This window comes from Papilio xuthus, unplaced genomic scaffold (genome assembly GCF_000836235.2).
Source record: "Papilio xuthus unplaced genomic scaffold, Pxut_1.1 DF827777.1, whole genome shotgun sequence".
Taxonomy (NCBI): Eukaryota; Metazoa; Arthropoda; class Insecta; order Lepidoptera; family Papilionidae; genus Papilio; species Papilio xuthus.
In genome coordinates, this window is record NW_013530872.1 from 2794243 (window position 1) to 2813493 (window position 19251).

Below are 19251 nucleotides of genomic sequence, written 5' to 3' on the forward strand. Positions count from 1 at the left end.
CATACTTGCATAACAGTCGTGTGTCAGGTTTCATTCATTAATATTTATGTTAAAAAAAATCATAAAAAAGGGTCTTGACACACGGACGGCCAACAAAGAGATCTTATAAGGGTTCCGCTTATTTCCTATGAGGTACGAAACCCTAAAAAAAATTATATAGAATTGCATTTTGATAGACGTCTACTTATTATTAGTACTGACGGTGGACGTTATATTTAATTCTGGTTATAAAAATATATAATAATAAAAAATTTAAAATATTAACTTTTAATTATTATTGAAAAAATCGTACAACTTTTTAAGTTGTTGACATTTTGGAGACAATACTGGATAGGAGGACAGAGAGACAAGAGAATGAAGTGATTTCATTATAGTGTTCCAGTTTCGTAATTCGATACTCAATTTTCAATATTGGTCGAATTGATGCTACTTGTTTTTAGCACTTTGCTTACAAAAGAAATATATTTGGACTTTTTAAAATTATAATGTAGTTTCTTGATACTTGATTCTAATGTGATGTAATAAGGGTCTTCGCGTGACTACCTCAAGTAGGTAGTGACAGTTTCACGAGGCTAGTGTTTAATAAATATGAGTAGTTGACGTGCACCACACACGGTACATAATTTGCAAACAGGGCCTAAATCTTTACCTACTGCTTGAGCAGTCAGTGTATAGAGGCCCTTAAATTTTATGTTAAGCTAATGCTTTTTGATGTATTATTTTAACGCCAACACAATCCTTATTATGTTTTTATTAAACATGCGATAATATGGTTTGAAGGTCTAAATATGGCTAAGTGATATAGGTGTTAAACATCCATTCGTTACAGAACTTGAATGCAAGAGTCGTCTTCTACACGTCAGACTTTTTATACTATAAGTGGTAACGACCAAGCGGTCGCATTATCAACAGATACTAATACGAAACGAAGAATTAGCCTCCTGTGTCGTAATTGTTGAAAAGCGCTTAATCATCTTATGACGTCAGCTACATGGGGGCAGCTGTTAAAGACAATATGAGCAAATATAAGATATATAGTGTCATTTGCAAATAGTGTACATATGTATTATGAAAATAATAACCTTTTAAACCATTAAAACCTTCATTGTTAACAAAAATGTACAATGAAAAAACAAAATTTAACAAACCTAAATTAATTCGATTACCCTAATAAGAGATTTGGTTGTGAACACAAAAGAAACGTGTTTTTGAGACGTGATAGCATTATGTAAAGTATCAAAGCCCTACATTGAGTTAAGTATTGTTCTGTGAAATCCAATTTCATGTTGATATGTATTTATTTCGTAAATTATTTTTCTAAGGCAAAGAAAAACGAAGTAGGGAATTATTTACGTAATAAAGTTTTCGAGATCCTTTTGAAATCGTCTCTATGTATCCTCTTATGCTTTTAACGTATTAAAAAACATACTTAATATTAAACTTAAAAAGTTTGTTTAACAATTTTTTTACAAAGGGAGGAATCCATAGATTTTTTTTATTTTTCTTTATTGTTGTTGTTGTGTGTTGTTTTTTAACAATTTCATTCGAAGCAACCATTAAAACAGACTTATTGTTAGAAAAAACGAAGCGTCGGAAGCCAAAATTAGACTCAGTGTTCTACGTCAGTACACCAAATAGGCAATGGGTAGGTCATTTGCAAAGCTAGCGACGGCAGATGATACAAGAAAATCTTCGGATAGGAAATACGTAGGATCCAGAAATATGGAGCAACTTGCAGGTACTCAGACCTCAAAATTATGCGTTTTACATGATACGAAAAGTGTACAATATTGCAATTTCCTTTCCATTTTTTTTTAATAATATATATTATTTTGGACTTTCTACTCGCTTCGATTATAAAAATCGTTATTACTATGCGCTTAAGAACGAAATTATAACGTCATCAAAATTATTTTTAGTGTATAGAAATGTTAGAACACTCATAAAAACCATGACTTGCGTTTATCAGCGTGACTCTAAGAAATCTTAGATAAACGAACGCTATATAACCGCGGAGTCGTTTTTCGTATCGAAGGTACGATTTCTGTTTTTCAAGACGTGCAATCAAAAAAAATGGCACCGCAAATTAAATATACAAAGGTAGGTTTATTTAAAAGAATTAGTTAAATTAGTTATCGATTTTACATTAATTTTAATAGTGTTTTTTCTATTACATAAAGTGTTTTGAAAATCGAAAAATGATTAAAAATACAATTGGATGATAATATGTGATAACATTTTTCAAATGTGACGATCGCGTAATTATGTTCGTATTCACGATTAACTCGCATGGTCCGAAAAACATTAATATATCGTAATTTAATCGATGAGAAATAACAGCTAAGAGATGTATTAATTAGTTTATGCGTTAAATCTTATCAATCCAATTAATATTGTCAGCTAAAAGTTTTCAAAATTAATATATATACGATTTTTTTGTTAATTATCTACGTAAAAAAGACTTATTTTTTACAATTAAATGAAATAATCAACATAAAATTAAAATAATTCTCAAAAAAGCTTCGTGTTGTTTAGTCCTATTGTTTAAAATAAATCTCCCTAACCTCTGTAATATTTTTTTTGTAATATATTTAAAATGAAGTTATCTGACCAAAAAACAGTACACCAATAATCTTTACAATAAAAAAAATCACTTTGATTACAAAGAAAAAGAAAAATCATATTTCGCGACGATGATGTATTTGCGTTATTTATAAAATTCAAATACTAAAATGTTTGCCTGTATGTGTGTCTGTTCGTATCGTTCGTTCGTAGCAAACGTCCGTATTAAACGAAGAACAAATTTAATTTTTTTTTTTTAATTTAATCTTCGACTGCCCTGGCCCGATTTTGACTCCAATTTTACTAAAATTATAAGATATATATTATATATTTTTTTGCGTTTCTCTATAAATTTGACCTACGCTTTCCAACAAATCGGTTATTTTCTCACCAGTATCGGATTAATGAAGCGGAAATATGTTTTGCATATGTCAAGACAAATAACAAATTATTCATTACATTTTTTTCGAAACAAATCCCCAGTAAATGGAATCGTTTTCAAAGAACCATTCATTTGGATGTGCATAACAACGTTAAGATTATCATAAGCCACTTTTTGATTATAAATATGAATGATAACTCTTTCTCGTATCTTTGTTTTTCTTCCTTCGATAAATTAGTTGATAACTCTTGTCAATAATAATACTGATCGAAATTTGAGTTAAAACTTTAGGGTATTTAGATCGGTTAATTACTCTGACAATGTAATATATATATATATAATATAATATATAATGTAACAATACGCTATGAGAAATCGGTTTCAAATCCCACCATGGAAGCATTTCGAACTAAAGGTAACGAACACAAATAAAATAGAACAGTTAACTAGATTGAAAAAAAGCGAATAAGCTGATCAAAGGTCACTAAATCAAAACGTAATTTATGTAAAATCTGTTGCTACACTAGAATGCAAGTACGATTATAGGAGAAGCAAATAAGTAAATATAAGTACTCCTAATATCGTGCAACATGTATTAACGTATCTTTGTAGTCTATGGTTTGACAAGTAAAATGAAAAAGATAACGATATGTCATCCCTTTCATTCTTGATGTATGTTTTTTTACATGTTACATGGCAGAATAACCCACTTATTTTAATAAGGCAATGATTCTTTATTTGAACGATAATAATACATGTATTTTAATTTACAGCTGTTCATCGACAACCAGTGGGTGGACGCCGTCAGTGGCAAAACTTTCGATACCTACAGCCCTCATGACGGCTCCGTTATCGCTAAAGTGGCTGAGGGTGATGAGGTAATATTATTTTCATATATTTGTAGGATTTCCATGTGTACATTTATTCGACGAACTTACGGTGGAGGAAAAAATTGCGATGCAACCTCCATATGCTGCGAAGAGATTGAAAGATAGAAATTTGTGAAATCCATGAACACTAGTCATCTTGGGTAGGCTATAAGCTTCGGTGGGGACATATTTATGAACTGAATTGGCATCTAACAAATCCAATAAAAGGGTGATAAGGGAATAGAGAAGAGACATCAAACGCTAGGGCACCTTTTAAAACGAACTTTTCTGGTCTCTCCGAGTGCCTTTGCAACAATTGGTACATGTGTGGAGGCTAACAGATCTGACTAATAAAAGATGTAAATAGCTTGATTTGTATCATATTCGTTGGGTAATATTACGATTTATGGTCATTTCTTGCAGGCTGACATCAACCTAGCTGTAGCGGCGGCAAAACGTGCCTTCCACCGTAACTCTGAATGGCGGCTGCTAGACGCGGCGCAGCGCGGTGCCATACTGTACAAATTCGCAGACCTGGTGCAACGCGACGTTGAGTACCTCGCTGAACTAGAATCCTATAACAATGGAGCTGTGCTGTCCTTCTCAAAAAATATTACTCAATCCGGCGTACAGTCAATCCGTTACTTAGCCAGTTTGGCTGACAAAATTCAAGGCGACACTATTCCCTTAAGTGAGTATTATTGTTTCAATGTACGCTTTACTTAGTCATTATTCATTTGTTTACTTTACCTGGAATTTGTCGTTAGATCGATATAGCATATGATAAGTTCGATAGCACAATATTGTGCAATTTGTTATAATAGTTCAATAATATGAATGTGATGATGGACTAAGTGATGAACTAATTACAGAGATTCAGATTATCATCGTTACATTTCCATAATCAGTATGTTATGGCTCATTAATCAGAGTTGTTTTGGAAATTCTTGCTATGCTACAAAATATACAAAAGATAAGTATGTAACTTTATTTGTATTTCCGTATGCAGGTGGCGAAGTGTTCTCCTACACTCTGAAGCAACCCGTAGGCGTGTGCGGACTAATTTTGCCATGGAACGTACCTATGTTGATGTTCATCAACAAAGTCGTCACTGCCCTTGCTGCTGGTAAGCTTTTTATATCTAATTCAGCATAATTTGTTATTTTTCTATCCTGTTAATAAACTTATTTCTTTGGACTCTTTGCGACGTTAATCTTGAATTTTTGTATCTCATTGATTGAACAATTTGTCTCATGATAAAGAGCGTTCAGTGTTCAAATTTTTTTTGGTATCGTTGTTTGTACTTGTTGCACTGGAGGTGGCGGAGGATTAAATTTCTTGCAACTACAATATGTCAGGTTGCACGGTGGTTGTGAAACCCGCGGAGCAGACACCGCTGACTGCACTCGCGTTGGCCGCGCTATTGCAGGAGGCCGGCGTACCGGCGGGTGTTGTTAATATCGTCAATGGCTTTGGTGTCGGAGCCGGCACAGCGCTCACCCACCACCGAGATGTCGCTAAAATCTCATTCACTGGATCTATGGAAGTAAGTAAGCACAAAGCGCGTTTATCTTTAAGAAGAGTAGTAGAGTATGTACATCCGTAACAATTTTTATGATTGTCATCACACGTTTCAGTTTAATAAACACCGCTAAATGATGACTCATCGTGAGTCCGTGTTTGGCTCGAGTCGGCCTTGTGATATTTCATACTAGCTGTCGTTTGCGACTCTGTCCGCGCAGAATTAAACAAAAAATTGTAGTGTTTCAGTTCTTCCGGACGATCTGACGATTCCTGAGATACGTTCAGTCGTGTTGGGTATATTTTCTAACAAACATTCGCATTTATAATATAAGTAACATGTGAAGTTACGACAAATTTAAAATGTCTTTTTAAAGCATCAAGATTCAAATAACTCTGCCTAAAACAAGCATCGTTATCGATTTTGCTTGATAATTTTATCGCAACATTGCGTGACTACGTGATTACAATTTTGTTTTTGTCATATTTGTACTTTGAACTAAAATCAACTCGTTCAAGAAACACAATTAAGTCATTATTTAACGTTTGAAGCTATGTTTTATCTCCAAAAATAATTATAATGCCAGCGATTTAGGAAGCGTGTTTTAATATACTTCAAAAAGAAGAAGCATATCATCAACTCGTCTGTATTATTTATGTGTATTGCCACATAATTATTATATAAAAGAAAAACTGTCAATTGAGAAATGTGAGATTTAAATACTACTTAATCTTACTTATTATTAATATAATCAAATATTTGTATCGATGGATGGATGTTCGTTAGAGGGTATCTATAGAACAGCTGCATGGATTTCGCTGAAATTTGACATAGATGGACAACTGGAAGAATACAAAAGCTACTAATTAATTTTCTTTTAAATTTCTAGTTATACATTACTTGTAAAGTCTAACTAAGCTTGGTCTTACTGAATACTTCAAGTATCAGTCTACACATTCCGTAATACGGTAACTTGTCACAATGTTCCCAAGAAAGCTTAACCTGTTACGTAGTTGTTTGTGAAATTATAACTTTTCTACTAATTATTCTCTAAGAATCAAGGTAATCTCTCCGCTACCTAACAACAAGGAACATGTTATAAATTTTTAATTGTATTTTGCAAGGTAGGCAAGCTAATCCAGCAAGCCGCGGGCGCCACCAACCTAAAGCGCGTCACACTCGAGCTTGGCGGCAAGAGTCCCCTCATCATCATGAACGACGCAGACTGTGAGATACTCTTTCATTCTAAAGCTTAAAAACAATAAACCAGTCAGACTGTAACTGCCCCTATGAAACTACAAAGAAAACTATCATTTAAAGACCTTAGTCCTTTAAATTGATCATGCCGTGTGGTCTAGGTTTTATACCCCACTTCTTCAAAAACGCCAATTATATGTCTAGGAACGTCTATCGCTTACGTTATTTTGAAATATATTTATTTCTTTGCAGTGAATATCGCTATTCCTTACGCTGCGTTTGGTGTCTTCACTCATCAAGGACAAATATGCGTTGCCGCGTCTCGTCTCTACGTCCAGTCAGACATCTATGATAAATTCGTTCAGGGTGCTGTCGAATTCGCTAAGCAGAGGACAGTTGGAAATCCTAATGACCCCGCTACACAACAAGGACCTCAGGTAAGATCCCAAATCCTAAAGATTATATAAATTTAAAAAAAGCCGCTTACTTATTCAAACAAAAAAGTAAATTATACTCCATAAAACTTAATTGATTCCAATACATATCAAAATTTAGATCCGCAACTCCGAATCACGTTTATTTAGGGAATGAGATAGATGAGATTCCTACTAACAAAGTTTTATGTCGTTCGTATTGCACAGATTGATGGAGAGATGATGAACAAAGTGCTTGGATATATTGAGAAGGGTAAGAAGGAGGGAGCAAAGCTGATGACAGGAGGCAAGCGCATTGGCAACTCAGGTTTCTACATCGAGCCGACAGTCTTTGCAGATGTCACTGATGATATGACCATCGCCAAGGAAGAGGTAACTATTAACTAACAAAAGTATTTTATGTAGGTTTCATTCAAATTATAAATTACTTGAGTCTTCTAAATTTGATACAGGCGTAAATAAATAGAAGAAAGGTGGACAATATAACCTAAATTCTTTTCCATTTGAACGAGCTCCGAAACCAGTTAAATTGAGACGATCCAAATGAGATCTTGTCCTGATTGGTATATTTGTATTTTCTATTTCACACTTATCGTAATTTTTATAACAGATCTTCGGACCCGTACAAAGTATCCTTAAGTTCGACACACTTGAAGAGGTCATCGACAGAGCTAATGCCACCAACTATGGTCTTTCTGCGGGTATCTTCACAACCAACTTAAATACAGCTCTACAGTTCAGCAAACACGCTGAAGCAGGAGTTGTATGGTAAGAAGTTTCAACTTAATTTCTAATAATATTGGTAGTACAAATCTACAATTGTGTAGAAAAAACGAAGTCACTTTAAGTAATCAGCTACGATTGTTAATACACGAACGATATAACGATCGAACGAAAAAAAAAATATTCGTCACTGATCCTGTTAGCAATTTACATCAGTTTATCTACAAATCAAATTTTACCAAGTGTATAAATTTTCCAGGGTTAACACTTACTTGGCTAGCGGTCCCCAGGCTGTCTTCGGTGGTTTCAAGGATTCAGGTCTCGGAAGGGAAAAGTGAGTGTTATAAATTTAGTTTATGGCCAAAATATTCGGTCATTATACCCTAAATATAATTTTCATCCATTCATCATCAGCTCACTATACGTCCCCACGGAGGGGATCGGAGCCTACCCTATGTTAAGGGTGATTAGGCCATAGTCAACCACGCTGGCCATCTTTGAATTACTTCTCAGATATGTGCAGGTTGCATCATGATGTTTTCCTTCACCGTAAGAACGTCGGATAAATGTACATATGTAAATCGGAAATCGAAAAGCACATTGGTACATGGCAGGATTCGAACCCAGGACCTGCAGATTGCAAGTCAAGTGCTTGACCCCTGAGCTACCGACGGTCTGAATCTAATATTGATAATTTTTTCAGTGGTCTACACTGCGTGGACGCTTACTTGGAAGTGAAGACTGTTACCATAAACCTGCCGAAGAAATTTTAAATTATTGCATCTCTTATGATTAAGTTTAATTATCTGTTACGTTTTATCAGATTTTAATTATATAAATCATAATATATGTCTGGATTAAACGAAATTATTACATAAAACTGGACTTATTATTTAAATTAATTTTATTTAAAAGGCCATAAGGCCATAGACCTACTGCAGTGATGCGTAAAAACATCAAAGTAATAGTTGAAAAGTGTGTAACTACCTTTTAATTTCCTGAAGCTTGTAATGAATATTTTCCAATTTAAATTTACAATTGAATCGGATTATTTACTTACTAGTCTGAACTTAACAATTAATTCTTTGTTAACACGTGCAGATGTGTTATTAAAATTATCATTACTCCTACCTCTTTTATAAAACCAAATATTGTGTAACATGGATTTCATTATAGAAACAACTGTATATAGAGTCATCCTTGTCTATTTCCCTAATAAAGACAGAGTGAAAACTACTTCTTCATGTAGGTTTTAACAATAGAAGTCGATACATCCAAATGGAAAACGTAAATACAAACTGTTATTTTTTTATTTTTTCGAACGTAATATTTTATTTGTACATATTCATCACATTATATTATCATCAGCCAGAACTTTTCCTTCCATACTTCTCTATTAGGCGATATATCTGGATTTATTCTTTTCTTACGTAAGTATATCCTCTTTCACCTAATCCATTCATTTTTTTTTACTTATGGCATTGTTACCGTCTTAGTCCACGGAAGATTCTGCCAACGTCTGGTTTTCGAAGCCAATTATACTTTCTTCGTTCTTTCTCTACCATAGCTTTAAAATTGATATTCTACGTTATTGAGGTAATTCGTTTTATTGCTACCAAGATAAAAAAATATTCACCGAGTAAATATTTCACAGAAGCAAGATCAAAATTTAATTATTCGACAATCCAATGGCTTAACTCAATAAAATTGAGTTACTCATGAAACGTAAAATTGGCCGCTTGTTTATTAATAAATCTTTTTAAGCTTTTCATTTATTTTAATTGCCAACTGACAATTATGATAAATAAATTATTCAAATTAAAAAGTTGATTTAACATTAGTTCAAAATAATAATCATTTTGATTTAAATAAAATTAATAACTGAGGGAAAGGAAATGAACCATAATGTAAGGATTACGTAAAGAGGAAAGATTTGATTTTTTGTCTGCGTTGTAGGCTTCGAAACTATTATAGTTTTTTTTCTTTTAGATCACCTTAGCTTTTAGAACAGTCGTCGTTGGTTTATGACACCAAAATCTCTGTATAAAACATACCGTCATCCCTGTCATGATATTAGAGAAAATTGAGATAAAAATATGTTATAAACGGATACTATGGTCTCGAAAACTCATGGTTAAGTTAAAAAGAAGCAAGGTTTTTTTTTAAAAATTGAATTGCTATTAATCTAGTGTCAGAATAAGTCTTACAAAAGTACGAATTAAGTAATTGCTAATTATGATTCAGTGAACAACGGTACGCTTCGAAAATCAATGCCAATTATCTTGTCTACTGGAGATGGACTATCATGTAATTACTCGACAGTCCTTTGGGATAAAAATAGTATAATGTATGAAATTAACTTATAATACGTTAATTTAAAACATTATGGTATTACTAGCTATCGCCTACGACTCCGTCCGCGCGGATTAAAAAAAACTTCGTGGTTTTGTAGACTATGTTCTACATATGCCAAATCTCAGCAAGATCTATGCAGCAACCTTCAAACATCCATCCATCTATCCAAACATTCGAATTTACAGTATGATATGTTATGTTGTATTGCTTTAATGAAATCTTATTCTTTTTAAACACTAAGGAGGTTAGAAAAAATTTAACGAAAAACTTTGTCATTTCTAACGAAAGGTTTCATTCAAGCCACGTTTGAAGCCCGAGTAGATTTCTTCTACGTTTTTAAGCAGATCATCTGACTGCAAAACTAAAAATGATGGATCTCAAATGTAACCGTTAAAGAGGTCCTGCTATAGTAAGTGAAAATAGTTTTGACATTTTTATGTTGAAAAAATAAATAAATAGTGAAATAGATAAGTTTGAAAATTCGCTTCTCCTTTAAAACTAGAACCTAGTACTTAGTATTTCGTACCTATAAGTATTTCTTTAGTGCGCAATTCTTAATGAAATCACACCTTTTCGGTTCAACGAAGTACCCTAAAAGCTTAAATTGGAAATTTGCAACTGAACCGACAAATTCTGCCTTTTGTTCCTAAATTCAATAAATTTCACCCCGAATAGATACCAATTTTATTAATTCAATAATAAAAACAATCAAAATAGACAAAATGTGACATCAGACTTCTTAAAGTTATAATAAGTTAAATTATTCAAACTTTCGTGAGACATTATACTAAATTGATATATAAACAAGGCTAAACACTCACGTATATACGCTCACGTCGCTCACTGACGAGCAGCGTCCGCGAAATAATACCAGTACCACTCATCCTGATGAAGGGCCCCCGATGGGCTCGAAACTAGTCGGTGCCGCCACCGGACGAATATACGTGAGTGTTTAGCCGTGTTTATATATCAGTTTAGAATAAGTTAATCGATTTTCACCAATTCGAATGTTTATTTCTTCTTTCTAATCTTAGTCTCATTAACATTAGAAATGTGAATGTTTGGATGGATGGATGTTTGTTAGAAGTTATCTCTAGAACGGCTACATATGTAGATCTCGTTGAACATATATGTAGAACACAGTCTGGAAGAACACATAGGTTACTGAGTTTAAATTCCCCGCGTATGAAATCGGCAATAGCTAGTTGAAAGATTTATCTATTATATAATATAAGGAGTAGTATATTTTCATGCACACGATGACGTATTATCCATAAAGTTCATTCTCATGTATGTGTTTGGAAGAAAATTCGACACTGTGCCGGTGTATCGGCGCAACACTAGCCTTAAAATTTCAACGTTTATGTCTCCTCACTAATCAATCTGACACTTGACTTTGAAACGAAAACGCGCCATTCGCGCCAAAGGATCTTACTAATCTTATATATAAAAGAAAGTCGTGTTAGTTACACTATTTATAACTCAAGAACGGCTTTACCGATGTGGCTGAAAATTGGTGAGGAGGTAGCTTAGAGCCAGGAGAAGGATATGGGATACTATTTATTCATTTTTATTTCGAATTTATGCCTTGAAGAGATGCTTTTTATTTAACTTACTAATATTATAAATGCGAATGTTTAGATGGATGTGATGTGGATGGATGAATGGGTGTTTGAAGATATGTCTAGAACTTCTGAACGGATCTCGATTAAATTAGGCATACTTATAGAACATAGTCTGAAAGAACACATAGACTACACTAATTAAGTTTTAATAGTTAAGTTTTTTTATATAACCACGCGGACGCAGTCGCGGGCGACAGCTAGTATTGTCTAAAAGTACATGTTTCGGTTGAAGAACTTGATACAAGTCCAATAAGTTACTTACACAGCTTTTAAATCAATTTGATATGAATTCCCGTGATGAATAATGTTTATGCAACGACATAAACAAGAAATATTCATTAGTTGTATTATCAGCAGAAAAAAACAACAGATGTGTTGTTAATTAAAATAACTTATCTATTCCGTTAACACGTTGAGCGCCACGCGTATTTCTAAGGCAATCCCATTCAGGCCACAAGCGCCGCTTATACGCACCGGTATTAAAGGGCCGGTGTTTCCGATCGCAGTACAAAGTAGTTTGCATTTTTAACGCAAAATAGTAAAAAAAAATATAGTTCTCATGTTACACGCTGTCAGCCACCGGTGGTTGACGCGACCAAACAGAAAATCTAGTGTCAGACACCGATGGCTGATGCGGCCTAAACGGAAAGCCTAGTGTCAGCCACTGATGGCTAACGTGGCGTTCAAAGTGTTAAAAGAAGGAATAATCGATACCTTTATGTTTGTTGTTCGTAATTACACGTGGTGACACTACAATGTGCCAGGGACGCACTTAACCGAAAAATATAACATGAAAAGGACCGCATATCAACTAGATAATATTATCATCTGGCCTTGAAATAAATGTAAACAAATAGTATTCCGGATTGTTTTTGTTAATCTGTCACAAGTTAAAAATTTCATCACACATGGATTGAATCTCTTGTTCCAAGATTGGCATTCTTGTTCTATATTCTTATTCCTATAATCTTCTTTTTCTTCTTCTTTATATTAATATTCTTTTTCTTCCAAAACCTTGTACAACATATGCTTAAAATCGAAAATAATTTATATAAAAAAGCTTTTCTCATAATTATATACACTAGCTTTTGCCCTAGACTTTGTCCGCGAGGAATTAAAAAACAAACTTAAAAACTTTGTTTTATATTCATGCCGAATTTAATCGAGATCCTGATTTTGTAATTTTTTCTTTCATAAGAACCTTTTCCTGACATAAACACAACAAAATCATATTTTTGTCAAGAAAACCACAGGTTAATTGAATAGATTCCGCCTTATTTTAAAAATATTATCGAAGAAAAAAATTAAATGGAAAGTGTATTTTTTTAATTTAAAGTAACATTTTATTTACAAATTAAAATTATAACAAAATTAACAAATATTTAAAACTTCTTTGGTAAGTTGATAGCCACAGTTTTCTGTTCCAAAAAGGCATCGACAGCTTGAAGACCACTGCAATAAAAAAACGTAAATTCAATATTATACGAGTATACATCCCCTAATCCGATATTTATCCAGCGGTCACCTTGTAGAGAATTGGTGACCACTCATTGGCAACCTTATAATACAAAAAAGTAAAATATGATTTTTTACATACTTTTCTATTCCAATAGATGAATCTTTCCAACCTCCAGAAGGAGCTTGTGGTCCCATCATCAAATATGTGTTTATCCTGAAAAGAAAATTGTATTATTACTCTATGTTGCATACCGTATCTATTTATTTAAACGGCTTTTATATTTATTTCTACAGCCTATAACAATTTTCTTACTCTTATAAATGCGAATGTTTAGATGGATGGATGTTTGTTTGAAGTTATCTCCAGAACGACTGAACTCGATTTCGATTAAAATTGGTGTACGTATAGAACATAGTCTGGCAGAACGCATAGGCTACTAGTTAAGTTTTTTATTTAATTCCGCGCGGTCGGAGTCGCGCAACAGCTAGTTGTTAATCAATTTGTTCTTGTTCATCTTAGTTAAGAGAAATTTTGTTTTACCAGAAATGTTTCGGAATTTAGGAGTTTTGTTTATAGCTTAGAGTTTTGATTAGCATTCGGATGTATAGTAAACTGACTGGTTATCGTAGAGACATTTCTAGAAGGACTTACCAAACTTTGCCGACTTCCGCGTGTTTACTGAACTGTAGAGCTGTGTTTAGGTTGCTGGTAAAGATGCCAGCGGCAAGGCCGTAATTGGTGTTATTACATCTCTCTATAACTTCTTCAAGTGTGTCGAACTTGAGAATGCATTGGACTGGACCGAAAATCTGAAATATTTGACATATTCTTAGAGACAAGATAAAACTACTTATTTAAAATCTTTGTTAGTTCTAGCTTGTGGAAAAGATATATGTTAATATTTAAATTAACACGTTAAACGCCACTCCGGTCACCGATGACTGGATCGCTGCCTGGATATAAGTGCAGTGTAGGGCACCAGTGAAATCAAGGTTTTTTTTATAATATCTGCGGAACCCAGCTTTTGATTGAACCCTAATTCAAATATATTTTGAAGAATCGACATTACGCATCTTTTCCTTTATGGCGTCGTAACTAGTATGTTACCTGACTTATTATGTTACTGATGGCCAATGGCCTGGACGATATCGAAAGCTGAGACGAAATAAGGTTGAAAGAAAATCATGTTAAATAGGTGATGACGTCAACAACGGACTTACTTCTTCCTTAGCAATTTTCATATCATCTGTAACGTCAACAAAAACAGTTGGTTCGATGTAGTAGCCAGTATTGCCAACTCTCTTTCCGCCAGTTAGTACTTTGGCACCCTCCTTTTTACCCGCTTCAATGTAACCCAGTACTTTGTTAAACATTTCAGCGTCAATCTGGTAATTGAAAAAAAAAATGTTTGTTCATAAAATGGTTTATAGTTGTGATAAATGTTAGTGACCGAATTTGTGAAAATGGATTATTATAAAAATCTCTCCGATCTCAAAAAATCTTTGGGGTAGAAACATCTCAGACACATGATTTTTAGCAGTAATATTGGTATCATGTACTAACTTGAGGTCCGTGTTCGGTAGCCGGGTCTGTAGGGTTGCCAATGACCCTCTTCTTAGCCATAGCGACGGCTCCCTGCACAAACTTGTCGTAGACACCGGACTGTACGTAGACGCGGGAAGCCGCGATACACATTTGGCCCTGATGCGAGAAGATTGAATACGCAGCGTAAGGAATCGCTGCATTTACTGAAAATAGAACAAACAAATTGTCACTCCGTCCGCGCGCAATAAAATAAATCTGGTAAAAAACTTCCACGCAAAATATGCTGCCCTAGATGTGGAGTTGCGGAAACCATAGCCCCTTCTACTACTATTACTACTAATAAATATAGCCTATGTTTCGTTTTGATAATGTAGGGTTACTAATGGCAAAAGGATTTTCAGAATTCATTATTTTTTTTAAATTATGAAAACATTAGTAGAAATTTACACATTTGTTGTAATTTGGTGTTATAATTGTGTATGTACAGTCGAAAAATTCTTCATAAAACTGGTTGCGTTGATAAAGAAATAGGCATGAAATTTGATACTTTGGATGCGGTAGATTATTGTTATCATTGCTACTATCAACATGAGAAGATAAACATTTATCTTACAATCCGCATCGTCCATGATAACCAGAGGACTCTTGCCGCCGAGCTCGAGTGTCACTCGCTTCAGGTTGTTAGCTCCAGCTGCTTGTTGAATCAGCTTTCCAACCTAAAATATACAGTAGTTTTAATGCTCTATTCAATTCAAGATATATCTAGCATTGAAAAATAAATAAAGTTCGTCTACTTCAAGTGATCCAGTGAATGAGATCTTGGCGACGTCAGGGTGATGAGTGAGTGTGGTGCCGGCGCCGACTCCGAAACCGTTGACGACGTTAACAACACCCGCCGGCAAACCCGCCTCCTGCAGCAACGCAGCCAGCGCTAGTGCAGTCAGCGGCGTCTGCTCTGCCGGCTTCACCACCACCGTACAACCTGACACATTGCAGTTGTATAAAAATATCTGAAACCCACTCAGTGACAGAATTAATATCACCTGCTTCACAATAATTTCGCCGTGTTTAATATACCTTAGTAATCAGTAATTTACCTGCAGCCAAGGCAGCCACAACTTTCACTATAAATAGAAGGATAGGTCCGTTCCATGGTAGAATAAGGCCACATACTCCAATAGGTTGCTTCAGTGTGTACGCGAAGACTTCTCCACCTTAAGAAAAAATAAATCAATCACTTTCCTCGTCAGATATTTGACTTTCACATAGTCATACTTAGGCTAGAATACTTACTCAAAGGAATTGTATCACCCTGTATTTTGTCAGCTAAACTGGCTAAGTATCGGATATTTTCAACAACATTGTACTTAAGCGACAAAATGGCAGACGAAAGCAACATTCCATTATTGTAACACTCTAATTCAGCCAGATACTGCGTGTCTCGTTGTACCAGGTCGGCGAACTTGTCCAGGATAGCCCAGCGCTGGGCGGCGTCCATTAGTCTCCACTCAGAGTTGCGATGAAATGCACGCTTTGCTGCCGCCACCGCTAAGTTGATGTCGGCCTAAAATAAAATTAACGAAAGATTTACCACCAACTAATTCATCTGTCTGTCTGGTCCAAGATTACGCTGTGTTTAAACCTTCCAAACTTGGTTTTCCACTTATAACATCGCCCTTTTCATTAGATCTACCCTAATTTATGCCATCTTATTTTTTGTTTCTCCTTTTTAAGTGTAGAAAATTAAAACCTTTTTGGAACTGCTATTCGTAAATACTACAAGCGCAATGTTTAGACTTTTTGCTAGTTTTTTATTAATATTTGATACTGTTTTGTATGTATGTTTTCGATTACCTCGTCACCCTCAGCCACCGTTGCGATAACGGAACCATCGTGAGGATTGTACGTATCAAAAGTCTTGCCGCTGACAGCGTCAACCCACTTGTTGTCGATAAAGAGCTGAAAACAAGGAAAAAATTACTACTTAAGTAATATTATACTATCTATAACTTGATTAAATTAGGGAGCTGAACACAGTAACTGAATATAAGGGATTTAGCGCATTTTTAGTCAAAGGAAATAACCACGCTTAGTAAAGTTCGGATCTTAACAATTATTATAGAAAACGCATGTTTTTTACTTTAGATATTTATTTAAGCCCGCTACACACTTTAGTTTCAACTGCACAATTCAACTGCACAGGTCTACTCTTTCAGTTATAACTGTAGGTGTGTAGCGAGCTTAAGCCATCATCAGTTCACTATACGTCCCCTCCGAGGGGCTCGGAGCCTACCCTAAGTTAAGGGTGATTAGGCCATAGTCAACCACGCTAGCCAAGTGCGGGTTGGTTGACTTCACACATATCTTTGAATTTCTTCTCAGATACGTGCAGGTTGCATCACGATGTTTTCTTTCACCGTAAGAACATCGGATAAATGTACATATGTAAATCGGAAATCGAAAAACACATTGGTACATGGCGGGATTCGAACCCAGGACCTGCAGATTGCAAGTCAAGTGCTTGACCACTGAACCACCGACGCAGTCGACGAGCTTAAGACTATCTAAAAATCTGTGTTAAAACACCTCTATTAATAATGTTTCAAATTGCAGTCCAAGAAGTAGAGATAAAAATATAAACCTTTGTATACTTGATCTCCGGTGCCATTGTTGAACGGGTACGCGATAAACACCTCGTTAAAAGCGAAAAACTACAACCCAACGATTTTCGAAAGTCTGACATTATGTATGTGTGTTTATCTTAGATAACCATTTAACACTAATCAGATTACAGTATTACGAATCTTCTCTAATTTATTATATAAGTTTTATTATCAAATATTTCGATAACAATTATCAGTGATTTTATGAAACACAATTAAATATTCACCAATTTTTTAGGGTTTTTTTAATGCAAATATCAATTTAATGTTACAATTTTTCTTCATTTGTAATTCTTGCTTTTCATACTTGTTTAAAATTAGTATAAACAAGTTTTAAACTAAAAAACTTTACATTGGTTTATACCTATAACTTTAAGGTCATATTTAAAATAATTCCGTTGATTTAAATAAAAGAAAACTATAACATTATTGTAAGATATAGAGGCTGGTCACTTTCTATAAACCCGTTATAAGCTAGTAACTATTTGATAGTGTAGCACAACCCTAAAATGTTGACGCAATATCACGGAACTTAAAAAGATACTATACAAGATAAAATTATACTAGTATCTCTTGTTAAAGCTGATAAGTACTGTGGAATCCTCTGTAAGTGTATAAGGAAAGATTCGTTTTCTAATGTCGCAAATCTATATTTGCGAGTGCCGCCCAACTTTTTCGCCTCGCAAGAGACAAAGGAAAATATGGAGAACTGATCGCCAACCTTCGCTAGTCGGAGAGGCACGTCAAGAAGAAGAAGAAATATAGATTAACACCTTCTCAATCATATTTATAGCAGCAGTTGAACGCCCGAAATTAAAAAAAAAACATAATTAGTAGACTATGTGTACTTCCAGACTATGTTCTATATGTATGCCAAATTTCATCCTAATCTGTTCAGTCGTTCTAGAGATACCTTCAAACATCCATCCATCTAGACATTCGCATTTATCATATGAGTAAGAAGTAGGATTTACAATGAGACCCCAAAATTGTCTTCTCCCGATCGTCTCTTGTTCTACACTAACTCTACATAACTTTTGATACATTTTTGTATGACGAAGTATGCAGGTGGCTAGTTTTGCCATCTTGGCTATTGTTTATGAAGTCTTTGGCTACCAAAGAGAGTACGGTGCAGAAATAAAAGCCATGAAATAAGAAAATAATAAATTTTATTTAAATACAATATGTAAATTGTATCAGAAAAATATTCAATAATAAGGTAACAGTGGTAGAGCCCGCTTTAACATCTTCGCACGCTTTAACAGGAATTGGCCCGGCTCGCCCGGTGAAATACCACGACCACACAGAAGACAGGCGTCAAGTGGAAGCAATTCCGCGTTTCGTCTGATGAGTGTGCGTCCCGGAGGCCTAATTTAGTCCTCTTTCCCTTCCCACCCTTTTCTTATAAGGAAAGGATGCGACGTGGAAGTGGACTTTCCGGATGAGAGGATGCATGGAAAGGGAAAATATTTTCTTTCTGTGCATCCTCTCCTCCGTCGATTAAAGGTAGGCAACGCATATGCAATTGCGTATGCCTATGGGCAACGGTCACTTCGCTATTTCAGCGATTTCAGGTGGCCGCTCGCTCGTTTGCCATCTTAGGATAAAAAAAAAATCATAATAATTGTTTTAAAAATATGATAAATAAATGTATAAGGTTATGTTTTAATTTCAACATCTCAAGAAGCTCTCGCTAAACAGTTGGATTAAGTGCCCGATAGAAAAGGCAGTTATCCTAGAAACCGCACGCATCGTGAGAAGGTTCCTGTCTCTGCAGCCCTGACCACTGTTTGTTTGAGTCATGGGACTCCGCAGCCGGTGGTACATTATTTTTAATACACTATATTTTGTATAATATAATTTTTTATTTTATATATGAAATATAATATATAAGGTTAATAAATGAATAAGAAGA

At 34.7% G+C, this 19251-nt stretch overlaps 2 protein-coding genes across 2 annotated transcripts; one reads left to right on the plus strand and one right to left on the minus strand.

The window, feature by feature from the left end:
• Positions 1-1992: 1992 nt before the first annotated feature.
• LOC106115999 (retinal dehydrogenase 1-like) lies at positions 1993-8520 on the plus strand. Its single transcript, XM_013309696.1, has 11 exons — positions 1993-2100; positions 3718-3822; positions 4237-4504; positions 4823-4939; positions 5172-5359; positions 6460-6562; positions 6785-6969; positions 7174-7338; positions 7577-7734; positions 7949-8023; positions 8393-8520. Exons 1-11 carry the CDS (start codon positions 2074-2076, stop codon positions 8460-8462), a joined length of 1461 nt encoding a protein of 486 aa, XP_013165150.1. The 5' UTR covers positions 1993-2073; the 3' UTR covers positions 8463-8520.
• Positions 8521-13025: 4505 nt separating this feature from the next.
• Positions 13026-17439, minus strand: LOC106115672 (aldehyde dehydrogenase, cytosolic 1-like). The gene is made up of 11 exons (XM_013309123.1): positions 17315-17439; positions 16528-16632; positions 15967-16237; positions 15771-15887; positions 15468-15655; positions 15287-15389; positions 14692-14876; positions 14349-14513; positions 13780-13937; positions 13267-13341; positions 13026-13121 (listed from the first exon to the last, which is right to left on the minus strand). The coding sequence occupies exons 1-11, from the start codon at positions 17414-17416 to the stop codon at positions 13052-13054; spliced, it is 1539 nt and encodes a 512-aa protein (XP_013164577.1). The 5' UTR covers positions 17417-17439; the 3' UTR covers positions 13026-13051.
• Positions 17440-19251: the final 1812 nt, after the last annotated feature.